This window comes from Nannobrachium achirus (assembly GCF_963921795.1).
Source record: "Nannobrachium achirus genome assembly, chromosome: 24".
NCBI lineage: Eukaryota > Metazoa > Chordata > Actinopteri > Myctophiformes > Myctophidae > Nannobrachium > Nannobrachium achirus.
Genome location: NC_137831.1, coordinates 35,232,058 through 35,252,969, shown reverse-complemented (window position 1 = coordinate 35,252,969; position 20,912 = coordinate 35,232,058). Strand labels below are relative to the sequence as shown.

The 20,912-nt window shown below is 39.9% G+C and overlaps 2 protein-coding genes across 4 annotated transcripts in view; both read right to left on the bottom strand.

Moving 5' to 3' along the window:
• LOC308309304 (C-type lectin domain family 10 member A-like) overlaps positions 1-20,912 on the bottom strand; it is a 281,075-nt gene that overhangs the window by 231,849 nt on the left and 28,314 nt on the right. The gene's annotated exons all lie outside the window — the stretch shown is intronic.
• LOC308280252 (NACHT, LRR and PYD domains-containing protein 3-like) overlaps positions 1-20,912 on the bottom strand; it is a gene marked incomplete at both ends in the record, with an annotated part of 34,028 nt that overhangs the window by 4,311 nt on the left and 8,805 nt on the right. The window contains 6 exons of the mRNA XM_080720513.1: positions 309-355; positions 1,977-2,123; positions 3,171-3,338; positions 4,296-4,460; positions 15,201-17,061; positions 20,259-20,312. Coding sequence (XP_080576639.1) covers positions 309-355; positions 1,977-2,123; positions 3,171-3,338; positions 4,296-4,460; positions 15,201-17,061; positions 20,259-20,312 — 2,442 coding nt within the window. The remainder of the gene's footprint in view (positions 1-308; positions 356-1,976; positions 2,124-3,170; positions 3,339-4,295; positions 4,461-15,200; positions 17,062-20,258; positions 20,313-20,912) is intronic.

Genomic DNA, 20,912 nt, shown 5'->3' with positions numbered 1-20,912 from the left:
GATCTTATAATCACATATTTCTGGAGGGTATAGATAATGACAAGATAATAACATTTTAGAGTGGAATTGCAGTAGTAGGCTATGTGGACACCACAGGTAGGCAGGATAAAACCCCTATACTAAGCTGGTGATTTGTATTAAAACACAGGAAGTAAGATTCTGTATAATTTTGGTTAATAGCAACATATCATAGTTGTGGTTATTATCATCTTAATACACAGTAGGATATGAATGAGTGAATGTCACATGCTGCTGTGTATATGAGCCGTTCATCATTTGATTTCAAGAATAACAGAATACACACTTACACTTTCTCAAGCCTGGTTTCAGCATCTTCTCTCCACCATGGTCAACACTGGGGGTGAAGGAGAGACAAAGTCAGGCCTGTATATTCTACTAACTAGATCAGTGGTTCAAACATTTTGGCTCAGGCTACTCCTGTACTTTCTGTTTAACCACTTAAACCCCATTATACCTATTATGGGGGTAACATTGGGCAAAAATAGACTATAGTCTACAAGCTCACAACACGTCACAGTGTGACACATTGTGAGCTTGTAGTTTGGCTATCTTTGGTGAAAGTGACTTGGTGTACTTTAGGCTGAAAAGGCATCAATGCACCAAGTAAAATTGAACCACTTTATTGGGTCTAAGTGGTTAAACTGAAGTTATATTGATACATTCAAAATATTATATTAAAGTATGCTGCAGCACCTCTGGACTCAAGGTACCCTGGGGCAGGGGTTTTCAAACCTTTTGGACTCAGGGCACCCCTGTAAATAACTTTTTCATCCACGGCACCCCTGAATTACACTGTTCATTTTTAGAATCTTACATCATATTGGAGAAATATCCGTATCCATCAGAACTGACTGAAAATAACGTTATACGTTTAACCACTTGTGGGGGGAAGGTTTACCAAAAATAGCCGATCTACAAGCTCACAACGCGTCACGTTGTGACGCGTTGTGCGCTCGTAGATCTGCTATTTTTGGTGAAGAGAGTTGTCGTAGATGGAAAAAGAACTCATCAAGTACAGTGCAAATCAGGTCTGTTTTACTAAGCATAGTGAAGTGATATTGATGTAGTGATATTGATGAATTCCAAATAGCCTATTATCAAATTATCTCGCGGCACCCCTGGACTGGCATCACGTCACCCCAGGGTGCCCCGTCACCCACTTTGAAAACCCCTGCCCTAGGGTGCCATGGCACCCACTTTGAGAAGCCCTGAACTAGTTAATAGAAACAATGATTGGTAATGATTTTGACCATCAAACATAACACTTGCCATTATTCTGCCATGATTTTGGTAATTATTTGGCTATAGAGTGCCGCCATTCACTTGCGTTTAATTTGAAGAGCCCGGAAGTCCCGATCGTGTCCATGTTATGGAAATTCACAGCCTTGTAATGGCGGCCGAGTATGTTTATTTTTACACAGAAATGAAAAATCCTAACCGAGGCCGATCGTTGCGGACCAATGTTGACCTGAAAAAAAGCGGTTCTCAGCGTTTTGAAAGTAGATTCCGAGATAAAGCAGTTTCTTTGCATCAGCAATGAATAGGAGCCTATGGAGATTAGACGCTTCCTGATACTGTCGGCTGAGTTGGAACAAGGTGGGGAATATGTAGTGTTTTCGTTCACCAGCGGCCGCAGCAGTGCCTGTTTACTTGGTAACCATGGTAACCAGGTAACACGTTCCCAGCACCAAATCAAATGGGTTCAGATCTCTGAGCCAAGTCTCCTGAGGAGGCGCAATCTGAGGCCTGTCCTGGACAGGTGTCACCGAACATAAAAACCAACAATCATACAGCATCACTGTATGATTTGTTGTGGGCCACTGACGGTGTGGTACAAATACATTTTGACCATAACTGTTATACAGTAAAACCCCTACATGAATGAAAATGAATGAAAAGTTTGGGAAACCATGCTCTGACATATTTGCATTGAGTGACAGCAGGTCTCTCCATACCTGAGAGTCTCCAGTGGTAGAGCAGAGAGTTGCTCTGTGTCTCCTGGATGATTGTAATCTAAATCCAATACTTTGAGATGGGAGTTGGATCTCAGAGCTGAGACCAGATACGAACAGCCTTCATTTGTGATCATGCAGCCTGACAACCTACACAAACACAAACACACACACACACACACACACACACACACACACACACACACACACACACACACACACACAGAGAAACAATTTAGGCATTTAGCAGACGCTCTTAATACAAGCAAGGTAATATATCAACATCAAATGCATAAAAATCTAAGAAAAAAATGTAGGTAGATGGGCTAAGGAGGAGTCTGACCACGGTAGAAGAAGACGAGAGCCTCCACGCGGCCTCCCCTGCAAGTAACAAGAAATGGTGCGAGACCAGATAGTGAAATGAATGTCGTCACCCAATCACCCAGCAGGAAGACCGAGGCGTAAGAGGCCGGGGGGACGCACGGCCACACCAGGACGGGCGTCCATACCGACTGTCGAGCACCACTGTCTTTCAGTGCTCCAGGGTGACACTGATTGCATCCCACATGTTCTTCTAATGGTTTTAAATGTCTGTCAGTGTTTGTCATTCATAAAATCACTCTGCAAGTGATTCAAACAAGCTCTCTGTTGTCCCAAATACATGTACCATTTGTCATTTAATATCATGTAGGCAAGGTTACTGAGCACAATAACTTTCCAATATTGGACAATTATTCTTTTTTACCCCTGTTTTAAATTTCCGTGCCACTCCCTTCTTCCCAACCATTGAATGTTTTTATGGTAAGATATGAGGAGGGAATAACTCACAACTTTGTTTATACTGCTCTGCCTAGCCTACAAATCATTAATTTAAACCCATACATGTGCATGCATGGACACACATTCTCTAATGACTGTTTCCTTTGTATAATTAAAACTAAATTGCTGCCATGTATACATATATGATCAATACTGATAGTGTCTGTAGTACAGGGGGGCTTTTCCATAGCAAAAGACAAAACTTTATTTGTTCAATAAATAAATGGTCTAAACTTATGAAACCTAACAAGTTGTCTTTGACAGCTTGACAGACCAATCAAAAAATATGCCTCCGTTTTCACACAAGAATCACAGACCTTCATCATGTTATATTATAATGCAAAATTGTCATCTGTCAACAGGTTCATGAATACTGACCTGAGGGTCTCCAGTGTACAGTGTGGACTCCCCAGTCCAACACAGAGCTGCTTAACGCCTGAATTGTGCAGATCGTTATTACTTAGATCCATTTCTTTCAAACCAGAGGAGCTGAGAGCTGATGATAAGTCCTCACAACATCTCTCGGTCAGATTACAGCCACTCAGCCTGAAGAAACAGTAGGGATTACATCATTGTTTGTATTTTATGTTTCTATTAAAGAAACATCACATTATACATGAACAAGATCCAGGTATTAGTATGTGTGTGTGTGTGTGTGTGTGTGTGTGTGTGTGTGTGTGTGTGTGTGTGTGTGGGGGGGGGGGGGAGTTACAATGGCACATATTTCAGTTAGTATTGTATTATGTTATCATTACTTCTGAGGATAATAATAAAATCAGTTGAATGGGGGAACTCTCAGTAGGCTGCCATGACAAGATTATTAAAGTTGGGGCCAGATTGCCGGTAAGCTACACAAAATATAGTGTAGGCAAAGTTACTGAGCACAATACTTTTTCCAATATTGGACTAATTTATTTTGAAGCCTGCGCCACTCCCTAATATCCATCCACTGAGCGTTTTTATTGTGGGATATGAGGAGGGAATAACTCTGTTTAAAAACATTGTTTCTACTGCTCTGCCTAGCCTAGAACTCATTCATTCAAACCAATGTTTGATACATGTGCACATATCATTTGTTTTCATTATGAGAAAGAAAATGCATTCACAACACATTATCTAATGACTGTTTCCTTTGTGCTATTAAAACTACATTGCTGCCTACATGTATACAAATACATGATCAATACAAATTACACTCAAGGGTGATGTTGGGAGGAGGCCTGGTAGTGTCTGTAGTACAGGGGGGCTTTCACATAGGAAAAGGACAAACCCTTTGTTTTGTTCAATTAATCAGTGGCCTAAACTTGTCTTTGTATTTGACAACTTGATAGAGCAATCAGAATATGCTTGATGCTCCCCCCCTTTTATATAATATAATATAGCTATAGTCTGTTTGCCCCCCCCCCCCTCCCCCCAACACATAAACAGAAAAGTAATTAGTATAAGCTCCATGTGTAATTACTCCAGAATTGTCATCTGTTGAACAGGTTCATGAATACTGACCTGAGGGTCTCCAGTGTAGAGTGTGGACTCCCCAGTCCAACACAGAGCTGTGTTACGCCTGAATCCTGCAGATCGTTATTACTTAGATCCATTTCTTTCAAACCAGAGGAGCTGAGAGCTGATAAGTCCTCACAACATCTCTCTGTCAGGTTACAGCCACCCAGTCTGAAGAAACAGTAGGGATTAGATAATTGTTTGTATTTTATGTTTCTATTAAAGAAACATCACATTATACATGAACAAGATCCATGTACTGTATTAGTGGGGGCACATATCAGTTAGTATTGTATTATTTTATCATTACTTCTGAGGATAATAATAAAATCAGTTGAATGGGGCTATGGTTATCTCTTCTGTTAAAGGTATATTCAGTGATTGTATTTCATTCAAATAAAAATATAATTGGTACATTTTCCATCCATTCTCCTCACTAGAATGTGTGCTGGTCAAAATAAAGGTTTTGAGAACCACGGTCGCTCTGAAATAAGAACATCTGCTAAATTCCTAGATTGTAAACTACTGCCACAGTCTCGTAGTAAATCAGTATCATACATATCCTGAAGCTGGAGACGTAGGCATACCGATATTCAGTGATTGGGTCTAATGATCAAAACGAGAACATTATAATGGTGTAAAAAATCTATAAAAAACTAAACATTTCCACGCTGTAAGGGCAGTAAGGGACAAGATGACCCCCGGCCACTTTCATTATCACTGAATACACCTTTAACTATATATCTGTTAAATAAGTCAGGCTAAGATTTCATGGAACTCTCAGTAGGCTGCCATGACAAGATGATCAAAGTTGGGGCCAGATTACCTGCAAGCTACACAGAATATAGTGTAGGCAAGCTTACTGAGCACAATACTTTTCCAATATTGGACTAATTTATTTTGAAGCCTGCACCACTCCCTAATTTCCATCCACTGAAAGTTTTTATTGTGGGATATGAGGGGGGAATAACTCTGTTTAAAAACATTGTTTCTACTGCTCTGCCTAGCCTAGAACTCACTAATTCAAACCAATGTTTGATACATGTGCACACATCATTTGTTTTCATTATGAGAAAGAAAATGCATTCACAACACATTATCTAATGACTGTTTCCTTTGTGCTATTAAAACTACATTGCTGCCTACATGTATACAAATACATGATCAATACAAATTACACTCAAAGGTGATGCTGGGAGGAGGCCTGGTAGTGTCTGTAGTACAGGGGGGCTTTCACATAGGAAAAGGACAAACACTTTGTTTTGTGCAATTAATCAGAGGCCTAACATTGTCTTTGTATTTGACAGCTTGATAGACCAATCAGAATATGCTTGATGTTCCCTCCCTTTTATATAATATAATATAATATAATATAATATAATATAATATAATATAATATAATATAATATAATAGCGACCGTCAGGTCGCAGTTTAGTATCAAAACCTCCACCGGCCGTCCGTCGGTCACACGTCACACCTTTGCCCTGCTCATATCTCCGCATCAGTATGACATCACACTGCTTGGTGTGTGCCGTCAGGGTCATTTGTGTACGGTGTGATGTCATACTGATGTCAGCAGTGTGATGTCATACTGATGTCAGCAGCTATGTCTCTATATATGGAGTTATATGTTGTTCGTGTCCAAATATGGGGCTTGTGAGGTTAGACTTAGTGAGATTCGTCGGTTATCTCCATATATGGAGGGAGAACCAGCTTATGAGCCGATGAGTTGTGTCAGAGTCGAGATCCTGCTTGCATCTAATCTGTTGGTAGATAATGCCGGTCTTATATAAGGGTCATTTGTGTACGGTGTGATGTCATACTGATGTCAGCAGTGTGATGTCATACTGATGTCAGCAGCTATGTCTCTATATATGGAGTTATATGTTGTTCGTGTCCAAATATGGGGCTTGTGAGGTCAGACTTAGTGAGATTCGTCGGTTATCTCCATATATGGAGGGATGTGTTGGTTATCTCCATATCTGGAGATTCAACCTTCAACGATTTTGACATCTTGTTACTAATCTGTCGGTAGATAATGCCGGTCTTATATAAGGGTCATTTGTGTACGGTGTGATGTCATACTGATGTCAGCAGTGTGACAGGAGATAAGCGACCAACGGTCGCTTATCTCCCGATTAGGGAGTCTTACTGGTATAATATAATATATTATAATATAATATAATATAATATAATATAATATAATATAATATAATATAATATAGCTACAGTCTGTTTGCCCCCCCTATAAGCTCCATGTGTAATTACTCTTGAATTGTCATCTGTTGAACAGGTTCATGAATACTGACCTGAGGGTCTCCAGTGTACAGTCTGGACTCCCCAGTGGACATAAACGTGACTTACAATGGCACTTTCAGTTAGTATTGTATTATTTTATCATTACTTCTGAGGATAATAATAAAATCAGTTGAATGGGGTTATGGTTATCTCTCATTCTGTTAACTATCTATGTGTTAGTAAAATAAGTCAGGCCAAGATTTCATGGAACTCTCAGTAGGCTGCCATGACAAGATGATTAAAGTTGGTGCCAGATTACCTGTAAACTACACAGAATATAGTGTAGGCAAGCTTACTGAGCACAATACTTTTTCCAATATTGGACTAATTTATTTTGAAGCCTGCAACACTCCCTAATATCCATCCACTGAACGTTTTTATTGTGGGATATGAGGAGGGAATAACTCTGTTTAAAAACATTGTTTCTACTGCTCTGCCTAGCCTCGAACTCACTAATTCAAACCAATGTTTGATACATGTGATTGTGCACATATCATTTGTTTTCATTATGAGAAAGAAAATGCATTCACAACACATTATCTAATGACTGTTTCCTTTGTGCTATTAAAACTACATTGCTGCCTACATGTATACAAATACATGATCAATACAAATTACACTCAAGGGTGATGTTGGGAGGAGGCCTGGTAGTGTTTGTAGTACAGGGGGGCTTTCACATAGGAAAAGGACAAACCCTTTGTTTTGTTCAATTAATCAGTGGCCTAAACCTGTCTTTGTATTTGACAACTTGATAGAGCAATCAGAATATGCTTGATGCTCCCCCCCTTTTATATCATATAATATAGCTATAGTCTGTTTGCTTGGGACATTACCCGATTGAATCATTGGCTGGTTTCGTGATTTGTCTCAAATCTTTTGTTGCCTTTCAACAAAACCCTATTAATACCCAGGGGGCAAAGGAAGGTGTGCTGCATTTGCCCCGACATACAAAGTTGTCCACCAGAAATATTATCTATGACCCAGTAGGATCACAACCTATATGGACAACCCGGTCAATTTGTACAACAAAGTCCAATATGGCCGCCTTTAGTTTTAATGGGGCGTGAATAGGGCACAATTTTAAACTGAGGGATATTTCCACGAAACTTCACAGGTTGATCAATGGTATCCATATGAACATTTTTTGTATTGCAAGTTTCCATGAAATCCAATATGGCCGCCACAATATGGCCGCCATAATGTAAGGACCCAGAAAATAGGTTTTGCCTCTAACTTCTGAACCAGATGAGCTAGAAACGCAAACTTGGTGTCTATTTCATGGTGTCTGACCATGGGAGACCCAATGGAATAGCTTATTTTATTATTGGGTGTGTCTGGACCTTTATTGTGCATATTTGCAAGATGGTGGACTGCCAAAATAGAGCTTTAACATAATTTCTACCATGATTGTTGACTGCTTTTGCAAATACAAGCAATATGAATCCATTTGCTAAGATTTATGGCACAGAAGGGACTTATACCTGTATTATTCTTGAGTTTGCATGTTGTCAAAATGGCTGTAAATGAGACATTATATTTCTTGTCCGATTCTACTGTATGTAGTTGTAGCAATGACTTCAGATAAAATCAGAGACCAAAACAATGTATCTTAGAAATTATTTTTTAATTAAAAAAAAAAAAAAAAGAGAGAGATTATCTCAATGAAATGAATGCAACTGCCTTTTTGGGTCTTTCACACATAGACATGCACATGCTTTCCAACAACTTCAGCTTCAGGGAAATTATAATGAACACATGATTAAAACAGGCTGCATTATAATGCAAATACTTGCTAGTCACTATCACTGTCATGTGTACCTATCCTGCTGCATCTTGTCTCCAGTCCTTGGCAACAACACCCCAAGTAGCATGCAATTCCCTTCTTCGCACATGAACAGTTTTTCTGGCAGCCTTTGATACAGCTACATGATATTGCCTTGTCCATTGATATAGGCCAGGCTGACTCTGTAGATGGACAGGGGACTGCCTTCCCATCACTTAGAGACCATCCATATTCAGTGAAGCAAGGGATGTCTGGCTTCGCGATGTGTGCAGTTTTATGTATTATGGCTGCTAGAGCAGCTCTTTTCAGGTGCAGGCCAAAGGCATTTTCTGTAGGTGGCAGCAGCTTCAACAGGGTTGATCTGTTATTTAGGAACTTGTACACTCTCAGCTTTGCCAGGTCAAAGTCCTCCGAATGGTCAGCTTTTGATGCATATACAGCTATTGTGAGGTCTCTAGCCTGATTCTTGAACATCCTCTGAGAGGGAATAAGAGGAATTTTCACCAAACTCCTGAAGTGCAGGGAGATCTAGACCCATGCTGGTCTTGAACCATGCCTTCTTTCCAGTGAAAAAGGGATAGCTGGTGGTATCTCTGCCACTCAGGCTGTGAATAAAGGGCGGGGCAGTGGAACCAGTCTTAAGACAGCTGAGCAGGAACACAGGTATGTCCATTCAAAACCTGCAAAAGAATATGAAGTCTCTGCACAATATACAGCTCCTGATCCTCAAGAGTTTTTTGCTGTCTCTGAAAACAAAGCAAACCTTCTAAGATTCCTCTGTGAAGAATGGTGTCAAAATGAGACACTTAAGTCTGCTCTTGGTACAACCCATCTTTACCTGAGTGGAGGATTTAAAGAAGAGACAAGGGGTGTTGTGATCAAGGAGGGGTGTGTTGTTGATGTCCCTGCACTAGAGTCAACACAACAGGAGGCCGACACAAGGGTAATTCTACACACCATCTACAGTGTCCAGGCTCACAAAGTTGACAGAGTTGTCATCCATGCTAATGACACAGTCATCATCATCATGTGCCTATATCATGCTGCCACCCACCTCCTAGACCTTCCAGAGCTGTGGGTGAGAACAGAGCAGGATGCATATCTTCCTATCCATTACATGGTCTCAGCCCTTGGACTCGCACAGTGTCGTGCCCTGCCCTTTATTCACAGCCTGAGTGGCAGAGATACCACCAGATATCCCTTTTTCACTGGAAAGAAGGCATGGTTCAAGACCAGCATGGGTCTAGATCTCCCTGCACTTCAGGAGTTTGGTGAAAATTCCTCTTATTCCCTCTCAGAGGATGTCAAGAATCAGGCTAGAGACCTCACAATAGCTGTATATGCATCAAAAGCTGACCATTCGGAGGACTTTGACCTGGCAAAGCTGAGAGTGTACAAGTTCCTAAATAACCGATCAACCCTGTTGAAGCTGCTGCCACCTACAGAAAATGCCTTTGGCCTGCACCTGAAAAGAGCTGCTCTAGCAGCCATAATACATAAAACTGCACACATCGCGAAGCCAGACATCCCTTGCTTCACTGAATATGGATGGTCTCTCAGTGATGGGAAGGCAGTCCCCTGTCCATCTACAGAGTCAGCCTGGCCTATATCAATGGACAAGGCAATATCATGTAGCTGTATCAAAGGCTGCCAGAAAAACTGTTCATGTGCGAAGAAGGGAATTGCAAGCTACTTGGGGTGTCGTTGCCAAGGACTCGAGACAAGATGCAGCAGGATAGGTACACATGACAGTGATAGTGACTAGCAATTATTTGCATTATAATGCAGCCTGTTTTAATCATGTGTTCATTATAATTTCCCTGAAGCTGAAGTTGTTGGAAAGCATGTGCATGTCTATGTGTGAAAGACCCAAAAAGGCAGTTGCATTCATTTCATTGAGATAATCTCTCTCTTTTTTTCTTTTTTCTAATTAAAAAATAATTTCTAAGATACATTGTTTTGGTCTCTGATTTTATCTGAAGTCATTGCTACAACTACATACAGTAGAATCGGACAGGAAATATAATATCTCGTTTACAGCCATTTTGACAACATGCAAACTCAAGAATAATACAGGTATAAGTCCCTTCTGTGCCATAAATCTTAGCAAATGGATTCATATTGCTTGTATTTGCAAAAGCAGTCAACAATCATGGTAGAAATTATGTTAAAGCTCTATTTTGGGAGTCCACCATCTTGCAAATATGCACAATAAAGGTCCAGACACACCCAATAATAAAATTAGCTATTCCATTGAGTCTCCCATGGTCAGACAACATGAAATAGACACCAAGTTTGCGTTTCTAGCTCATCTGGTTCAGAAGTTAGAGGCAAAACCTATTTTCTGGGTCCTTACATTATGGCAGCCATATTGTGGGGGCCATATTGAATTTCATGGAAACTTGCAATACAAAAAATGTTCATATGTATACCATTGATCAACCTGTGAAGTTTCGTGGAAATATCCCTCAGTTTAAAATTTTGCCCTATTCACCCCCCCATTAAAACTAAAGACGGCCATATTGGACTTTGTTGTACAAATTGACCGGGTTGTCCATATAGGTTGTGATCCTACTGGTAGGGTTGCCACCCGTTCCGTATAATACGGAATCGTTCCGTATAATACGGAATCGTTCCGTATTGGACAATTAAAAGATGCGTTCCGTATTGAACCAATACGGAACGCGGTTTGTTCCGTATTTAACCAAATGCCCCATAAAGGTCTGTCACACAAACCTCAACACAGAATTTAACAATAATGAATGAAATAAAACACAGGAAAAGACAGCAAAAGGAGGGAGGGAGGGATTTACTGACAATGAAATGTGCTCCGTTACACGTTACTATGTCAAGCGTCCCCAAGCTGTCACGATGGTTGTGAGAGAGAGAGAGAGAGAGAGAGAGAGAGAGGGGGGGGGGGAGAGGGAGGGAGGGAGAGAGAGGGAGGGAGGGAGAGAGAGAGAGAGAGAGAGAGAGAGAGAGAGAGACAGACACATAGAGACACAGAGAGAGAGAGAGAGAGCCCCGTGTGTCGGTCTTAGAAAAATAAATAAATAAAATGACTCACGCCTCACATAGTTGCCTGTGATGATCCGTGAGTGAATCCATCTGATGTTACTCGCCAAAAACAATAGGTCCACAAGCATAGATTGTCTATATTCGGCAGGTGACACCATTTCATTAATAAATTAGCAGATTTCCCTGATTGATTTGGCTCTAACGTTGAAGTGCTGCAGCTGCGCTCTGTCTCCAGTCCAGTCACTAAGAGCTCGTTAAGTGCTCCGTGAGTGTTGATAACAACTCTGCTTGCAATCATTATAAGCATAGCATCCTTAAATCCTTGTGCAGAGATTAAATGTCGATGTATAATTGCCTAAACCTTTGTTTAGTTTAGTTTTCTTTGGACAGATCTCCCCTCCTCTCTGTGTCCACACGTGAAGCAAAATTGACATGAGGTATTTTTTCCCCCTTGACAATAATAATGGAAGGCATCAAAAAAGCGATATAAGGTATTTTTTTCCCTTGAACAGAATGAAAGGCAGAAAATACTGTAATGTGTCTGAATCGATTTTTTTTAATCTAATTTAATTTAAAAAATACTAAGGCCTATATTTGCTTACTTATATAATACAAATATTTTAAGTTAAATAAACTGAAATCTTTGGATTTCTTTTTTTTTTTTTTTTACTATACCGCAACCGGCTTGTGAAACCTGCTCAAAAAAAAAAAAACTATCCAAATTATTTGACATATTACAACTTTTTTACGCAAATAGTTACTTTTCCTAGTAATTAGCTACTTTTACAATAGAGTAATTCAGTTACTAACTCAGTTACTTTTTTGGAGTAGTAACTATAACTAATTACTTTTTTAAAGTAATTTGCCCAACACTGGTTATACCATGTTGTGTGTTATAGTTATAACTATTCTATGCATTTCATGGGTTTGGGACTGCATTTTTTCGCCGGCCGGCGGCTGTGCCACGCGCACGGAACGCACGCACCGCGTGCCCGGAAGAGGTGTTCCTTATTTCAATTTCTGAAAGGTGGCAACCCTACCTACTGGGTCATAGATAATATTTCTGGTGGACAACTTTGTATGTCGGGGCAAATGCAGGTTTCCTAAAAAAAGGCTGGTTTGCCCCCTGGGTATAATAAGGATGCCAACATGTTACTGAGTATAGAGAATGTGAAAGTATTGTAATCGGTTCTTTATTCCGTGCGCAATGGAGAATTACATTAATGTGCGCAGTGTGCGGAGAACGAGACAACAGGCAGGAATGTCCGTGAAATCCACCATTCATGATTCCAAGGAATAGTCAATACCGAATGCGGACATTCCCGCATGCGGAAATTCCTTTTGCGTAGATCAATGCTGTAGGGCTATTTGTGGTGATACGTCAGTTTTAATCTTTTTAGTTCAAAACTAAAAAGATTAAAAAAAACATTGCTATCCTTCCACTTTAAACTTTGTGCAGACAACATGTTGCTGTTTCATACGTGCGCTCTTCAAAGAAGAGAAGTAAAATCCTCCATTATCCTACCAAACCCTGTTTTTGTAAGTAAACCAAAGGAAGCTTAACCAGTACCTACACGTTAAGTTTGCAGCATTGACATTTTAATGCTCATTTAGAAGACATGGAATCCCCACGGCTGTGGGAAAGGAGGTGTCAATGCTGCTGACTCTGCTGAGTCCGGAGGGGAGAGAACAGCCAATGAAATGACAGTAAAACTACCAGTAATTTTGACCTAAGTCAGTTTGTGTGTTAGGTGGGGGTTTCACAGTCACGCTAGTGTTAATGAACAATATGTCAATATTTTCTTTTTCTGTCAAATAAACATTTCATCAAAAGTTCATAACACGTCGCATTGCGCCTTGTACACTTTTAGCTCTGCTATTTCCACAAAATGTTTATACTACTCTGCCTAGCCTATAACTCATTCATTCAAACCAATGTTTGATACATTTCCATGCATGCACACATCATTTGTTTTCTTTATTAAATGGAGAAAAACAATCTGTTTCCTTTTTTCAATTAAAACTATATTGCTGCCTAGTGCCTACATGTATACAAATATATCCTACATTCAATACAAATGACACTCAAAGGTGATGCTGGGAGGAGGCCTGGTAGTGTCTGTAGTACACAGGGGGGCTTTCACACTTTTTTTGTTCAATTAATCAATGGGCCAAACAGTGTTGAAAAATATCTGTCGACTACTTTTTTTACTGACAAAAACAAAATAAAAGCTAAATAAAAACTAAGCTGTGATGACTAAAACTAAGACTAAATAGGGCTATTGACAATTTTGTCAACAAATAAAAACTATATTCAAATGTTAGGGAGGGAGAAGAGATCCAGTAGAACTAAAAAGAAATGTTGCAGTGTTGTGCTCTGAAAACAGCAGATCTAAGGTCACAATGCGACATGTTGTGAGCTTGTAGATATAAATCTAAATTTGCTGTCAAAATCAACACTACTCAAAAAGGTGTCTTAGCATTTAAAAGCTTGACAGACCAGTCAGAATGTGCCACACCAACACACAAAACAGAAAAGTAATTAGAATAAGCTCCATGTGTAATTACTCCAGAATTGTCATCTGTTGAACAGGTTCATAAATACTGACCTGAGGGTCTCCAGTGTACAGTGTGGACTCCTCAGTCCAACACAGAGCTGTGTTACGCCTGAATCCTGCAGATGGTTAGATCTTAGATCAATTTCTTTCAAACCAGAGGAGCTGAGAGCTGATGATAAGTCCTCACAACATCTCTCTGTCAGGCTACAGCCACTCAGCCTGTAACAAACAGTAGTGATTATATCAATGTTTGTATTTTATGTTTCTATTAGAGAAACATCACATTATACATGAAACATAAACAGTTAGTAGAATTAGTGGAAAAAAGAAAAGAAAAGTGAATTTCAATGGAACTTGCATTTAAGTTATTATTTGTAATAACCAGTAAGACTCCCTAATCGAGAGATAAGCGACCGTCAGGTCACATGTACTGTATACTCAAATAGGCCTGTATGTGCCATTGGTTCCTGGGTGTAGGGAGATGTGCGTGGCAAATGTATTGCTTAGGTCAGGGCTGGATTAACCAATGGGCCGGTGGGGCCGTTGCCAGGGGCCCTTGGCTCTCAGGGGCCCTTGGGGGAACTGGGCCGCGTGGTCATCGACAATTTACTAAAATTAAATGTATACGTTAATTAAAAATCAAATGTGTGGGCCCCTCCTCTGTTGTCTGCAGGTGCTTTCTTGGCCCACAGATGATCATCATGGCTTAAAATCCGAGCTGGGTAGTGCGCATCAGGAGGGAGGGTGGTAGAGCGCTAAAAAATTATCGGACGGAATGGGGGTTATGGTTTCTATTAACTATCTATCTGTTAGTAAAATAATATTGGACAAAAATTATTTTGAAACCTGCGCCACTCCCATCTTCCCAAACATTGAACTTTTTCACAAATGTAACACTGAATAAATGGTAACTTAAAAAAAAAAAAAAAAAAAAAAAAAATATATATATATATATATATATATATATATATATATATATATATATATATATATATATATAATATATCAAAGTCAGAATTATATAAATCATGTCTTAATAATTGCATTGTGTCACATTGCTGATGAAATCTTGTAGTTTTACAAATTTTCTTCAACACAAACATACGCGTGTTGTGAGCTGGTAGATATGCTCTTTTCGCTATTCGTCATACAACGTATATAGGATTTATTAATAGTTAAATGCTTGCATTCTGTTATTTATAACAAAAAGATGATGTAATATATTAAATGTATCCAGTTATCAGTTCACTTACAGAGCTCTTTTAGAGGCTTTGATCACTGGCAGCAGCCCCAGAAGAGCCTCTTCTGAAGCTTGGTATTTCTTCAGGTCAAATATGTCCACCTCCTTTTCTGATGACAGCAACATAGCGGCAAAAGGTGTCCACTGACTAGGAGCGAGTTGTTTCCCTGAGAAAATTCCTGAGTTCAGTGCCTCTTGGATTTTTTTGTCTAGAGAATGATAATTCATCTCATTCAGACAGTGGAACAGGTTGATGCACCTCTCTACAGGGGGATTCTCAAGGATCTTATTTGTGACGTACTTGACTGTTTTCTGATTGGCCTTTGACCTACTTCCTTTTTCTTCATCTTCAACTCCTTCGTCGTTGTCCTCTTCTTCTTCGGAGAGACTTCCTGAACTTGGGTGCTCTTGGACCTCTTGTCCCAACAGTGTTTTTAAGAGAGTCTGATTGGTTTCCACTGAGAGGCCCAGCAGGAAACGGAGGAACAAGTCCCAGTGTCCATCTTTGCTCTCTATGGCCTTGTCTACAGCACTCTGGTAGAGGTGATTCATGCCAGGTTTGGGCGGCATGGGGGTTGTTAGTGGTTCTGACAGAAGGTTGACACCAGTGTTGATGAATGTGACAAAGACATGAAGAGCAGCCAGAAACTCCTGAATGCTCAGATGGACAAAGCAGAACACTTGTTCCTTGTACCAACCACGCTTCACCTCTTTAAAAATCTCTGTGAACAATCCTGAACATACTGCTTCATCTGTGATATCAATGCCGCTATCTTTCAGATCTTTTTCATAGAATATCAGGTGGCCTTTCTCCAGCTGTTCAAAAGCCAGTTTTCCCAGAGACAGCAAGGCCTTCTCTGGATTCCAGTCACATGGTGTCTTTCTGTCAGGATACTTGTCCTCCCTGTGTTTGAATTGAACATCTATGAAGTGGAGGTACATATTAGTCAGGGTCGTGGGCAGTGTTCGCTGCTTGACTGTTTTCCACATGTCCTGGACAACTGCAACAATGATCCAACAGAAGATTGGGATGTGACACATGATATGGAGGCTTCGTGACGTCTGGATGTGTGAGATGACTGTTCTGGCCTGCTCCTCATCATCACTGAATCTCTTCATGAAGAACTGCTGCTTTTGCTGGTCGGTGAACCCTCTCACCTCTGTCACCCTGTCAACATACTTTTTAGGGATCAAATGGGCTGCTGCAGGTCGTGTGGTTATCCAGATGCGAGCAGAAGGAAGCAGGTTTCCATTAATGAGGTTTGTTAGGAGCACGTCCAGTGAAGTTTGCTCTTTGACATCAGTACATTTCTTATTCTCATCCTCAAAGTCTAGGGAATTCCTCCACTCATCTAAACCATCAATGATGAACACAACTTGGGACTCCTGTAAACTGCAGATAACGGCTTCATTGGTGGTTACACCAAAAAAGTCATGAAGAAGTTCCACCAAGCTGTAATTCTTCTCCCTCTTCAAATTCAGCTCTCTGAAAGTGAATGGAAAGATGAATGGGATATCATGGTTGACTTGGTCTTCTGCCCAGTCCAGTGTGTACTTCTGAGTTGAGACTGTTTTACCAATGCCAGCCACTCCCTTCGTCATCACTAATCTGATTGGTTTATTTTGTCCAGGTAACGGTTTAAAGATGTCTTCTAATTTGATTGGTGTTTCTGGTCTGGCTGGTTTCCTGGATGCTGCTTCAATCTGTCTGACCTCATGTTCCTGATTGACCTGTCCAGTCCATCCTTCTGTGATGTAGAGCTCTGTGTAGATCTTATTCAGAAGTGTTTTCTGTCCATCTTTTGTCCACTCCAACACACAGCGAAACTTCTCACTCAGAATAGACTTAAGTTGTTTTTGCCAATCAACAGCTTCTAAAGGAAGGACATAAATAAGTGCATGTTATGGTAAATGTGCTTCACAAATGAGAGGTCTCGGTCATTTAAAATGTAAAAAGGATCATGTTTCTGCTGTTGTAGCTGCAGAGCTATGTTAAAGTCTACAATTTGATGTCAGATTATATAATAAATTGACAATGATGAACCACTTGAGCCCTATATACATAATTCGTCATACAATAAATATCTGCTTTAAAACTTAAAAAAATATTATTGAACTTACTCTATCTATGGTGTGAATAATCAATAGAAAAAAAGCAATTTTGGGGTGAACTACTCCTTTAACCCTATATTGTGCTTTTATCAAATTAAGAGAGAGAGACCCACAAAGATAATGTATCTTGTATCTTGTACAGTATTCCAGTTTCAATTGTCATCATCATGAAATGACACTTGTTTATCCTGTATTGTGGATGAGTTGTCAAGAGTTTGTCTGACTGCTGAATTATTTGTTGTCCACAGCATTACAGTGTCCATGTTTAACGAACAGCAAAATAAATAGGACCAAGATAAGCAAAATAGGACCAAGATAAGCAAACTGAAAAATGGTTGCTGAAACCGTTTGTGTTTAAGTATCAGTTAAAATAACTGTAATAAACAATAGACAAGTAGCAGAAGAGAAACATACCAGGTGCAAGAACGACATTCGCATTTGATGTTAAGGGAATTCCTAGGATACAAACATGTAACGCACGCACGCACGCACGCACGCACGCACGCACGCACGCACACACGCACACACGCACACACACACACACACACACACACACACACAATTCTGTGTGATGATGTTGTTTTTGTTGTCACAGTGAGATGGCAGCAGTCAATAACAAATACATAGAAAAACCATTGTAATGTGAATAATCACTTGTGCGTTTTATACATAGAAACCATTTGATTTAATTTTCTTCTTCAGATTAATTGAATCAGTGGCTGCTGAGTAGAAAGGAAAAGATCTGTTTCATTTCATGTTGTTACAGTTATAAAATAAACACCAGCTTCATTTTAGGGCTGCTGCAACTTTGTCTTCTATTCTATTGCTTTTTTTTTTTTTTTTTTTTTCAATTAATCTGAGAGTTGAGAAGCACATTTTTGAAATATATTTATTTTTGTATATATGAACCATTATTGTATACTTTATCGCATAACAGTTTTGAAAATAGCAGATCTCGAAAGCCCACAACACTTTGTGATGCACTGTGAGCTTGTAGATCTGCTATTTTCTTGTTTTTTAGTTTTTTTTCGTTGCAATGTTTGTTTTGCTTTAAAATGTTCATCTATTGCCTAATACGCCCCAAATAGGAATCAATTAATCAATTATATTATTAAATTATTGATTATGATTTATAATCGATTCAATTGATTACTTTGATTAACATCCCTACTTCATTTTCTTGTTGGTTTTGCCATGTGAGGAGACGACCCAGATGTTGACAGTGCACTGTGAGATATACCATTCACTGAGATATACCATTCACTGAAAGGTCACTTCAGTTCACACTACTTTATAACTCTGTTTTCATTACAGGTCGATATTTATTAAGCCTCTGATAGTAAAGAAATCAGTCCTAACAATGTGATCCTACTTTTAGACACAGGAGGATGAGCATGTTGTCATTATTCATGGAGCTCGTGGCAGATTTTAGATTTTCTGTTTTACACACCATCGGAATGCTCTTATTTTAATCATAATACCCAATTAGTGAATGTCAAGTCTCCATGATTTCTTCAGAATATGACACTGATTTACTACGACACTATGGCACATTTACTATGAACTAGTACAAGTTTTACTCAAACGTTTTAAGTGCAAAGTAGGTCGGGAGTGGCTTATTGTCGGTATCAGCCAGTAACACGAGGGAGTGTGTCCCCATTACAATGTGCTATAGACCCCTGGGAGATGGATTGCTGAGGTACTTTACTTGCCGCACAACTTGTCGTGCTACTCATATGCTGAGTTGGCGATGCCTGGAAAGGCTGGAATCGAACCCCTGACCTTGTGGTCCAAAGGCGAGAGATCGACCGACTGAGTTAACCGAACACAAAGGGCAAGGACCCTCATAACTCTGAGTGTACAAATGGTTCCATTTGAACACTCTGAGTTACAGACCTGTTATGGTCATTCAGGGCTAGCTCACGATGTGACGTGTTGTGAGCTTGTGCATTTTCGCACGACACCATTGTGTGACGAAGTATAAAGTAATGCACATTGTTAATCGTTTTGTTGATATATAACGTTTCTGGGTTAATGGATTAATAAAGAAGTAATCAATAATCGCTGAGAAAATGGATCGTTGCAGCTCTACAACACAGTGATTACTAACAAAATTACATATTCTCACTTTATAGCAACTCTGCCAGTTGTCAGTCAGCAGGAACAATAATTCCTGATGATTGGAAATTCATTATGAACACATATATCATGTGTTATGGTTGTTATGCTCATCTCTACGGATACTATTATTATTTTCATATCATAGTCCCGCACACTGTCTTCACAGCAGAGTTGGTTTAACCCATTAAAACCGGGAAGTCTGATGATTGTTTATAATCAGCCTCCTACTGTCCAATCACAGCTATGCTGGTCATTACCAAAGCAGCCACACTTCTCTCTACCAATCAGAGCTCACACTCTTAGCAGGGTGGCTCCTTTAAATATGCATGGCTTCTGATCTCTGCTTCTGTTGCTGCCTGCCACATTCCTGCTGCTGCTCTAGCTGCCTCCTCCACCCCAGCCTCCATCTTTTGACCAGAGTCTGGCATATAGGCTCAAATAATATTGTGACTTTATGTCTGCTGATTGAAGTCAATCAGTCAATGTTTTGCTTAGGCCTGTTCTACCTATGGGGGGTTTGCTTAGTGTTGCCTGATTTTGCTTAGTATGATGCTAAAGCCAAATCTAGGGTGGATCCCAAGTTTAACTGTATTCCATTTGTTGCAATGGTAAAATCTACTTTGACTGAACTGCTATAAGTGAAGACAGTGTTCAGGAATCCCTTGTTTTTAATTTTAGTTTTTTTAATCTCTTTTCAAGTTTAGTTCATAACTACTACTCACCTGTCCAATTCAAAAGATGTGCATAATTACTTTTTCTATTCATAAATGAATTGGAGGTTCAACTGCAAACCAATAAGTCACATCACAAACTACACAAATAACGTTCTCACACTCACCTTCTTCAGGATCATCCACAGGCACACGTGCGAAAAACCTCTTCTTTATACGATCTGAGATGGAATTCAAACAGTGATAACATAACATTAATGTTAGGTTTCATGTACACACACACACGTACACACACACACACACACACACACACACACACACACACACACACACACACACACACACACACACACACACACACACACACACACACACACACACACACACACAGACACACACTCTAGGGCTTTCACATACAGTATTTTTTAACAGATCGACTAGTTGAAGTCACTGGTAGTCGACTAGTCGACTAGTCGTTAACCTATTATGTCATAATGAAGAGCGCTGTGGCACGGCTTTTCACAGCACGTTAACGCAACATAACAAGACCAGCATTTCACAATTGCCACATCCATTTTAGCTGCTACAGTAATAAGGATTGGAAAACCATGGACTCACCAAAATCTGCTGTCTCTCGTTAAACAAAGTACACAATAATCCATTTGCATGGTCGGCTAGGCTGTGCTTTAGTAGGCTAGCTCGCTACACAACATAAATACTCCACCGTCTTTTAATTACTTCTGATCAAACGAATGTCGGGCGGTCTGTTGTGAACTGGCAAGAACTGGGCTGTCCTCACTTGCTGCTTTGATCGCGCTACG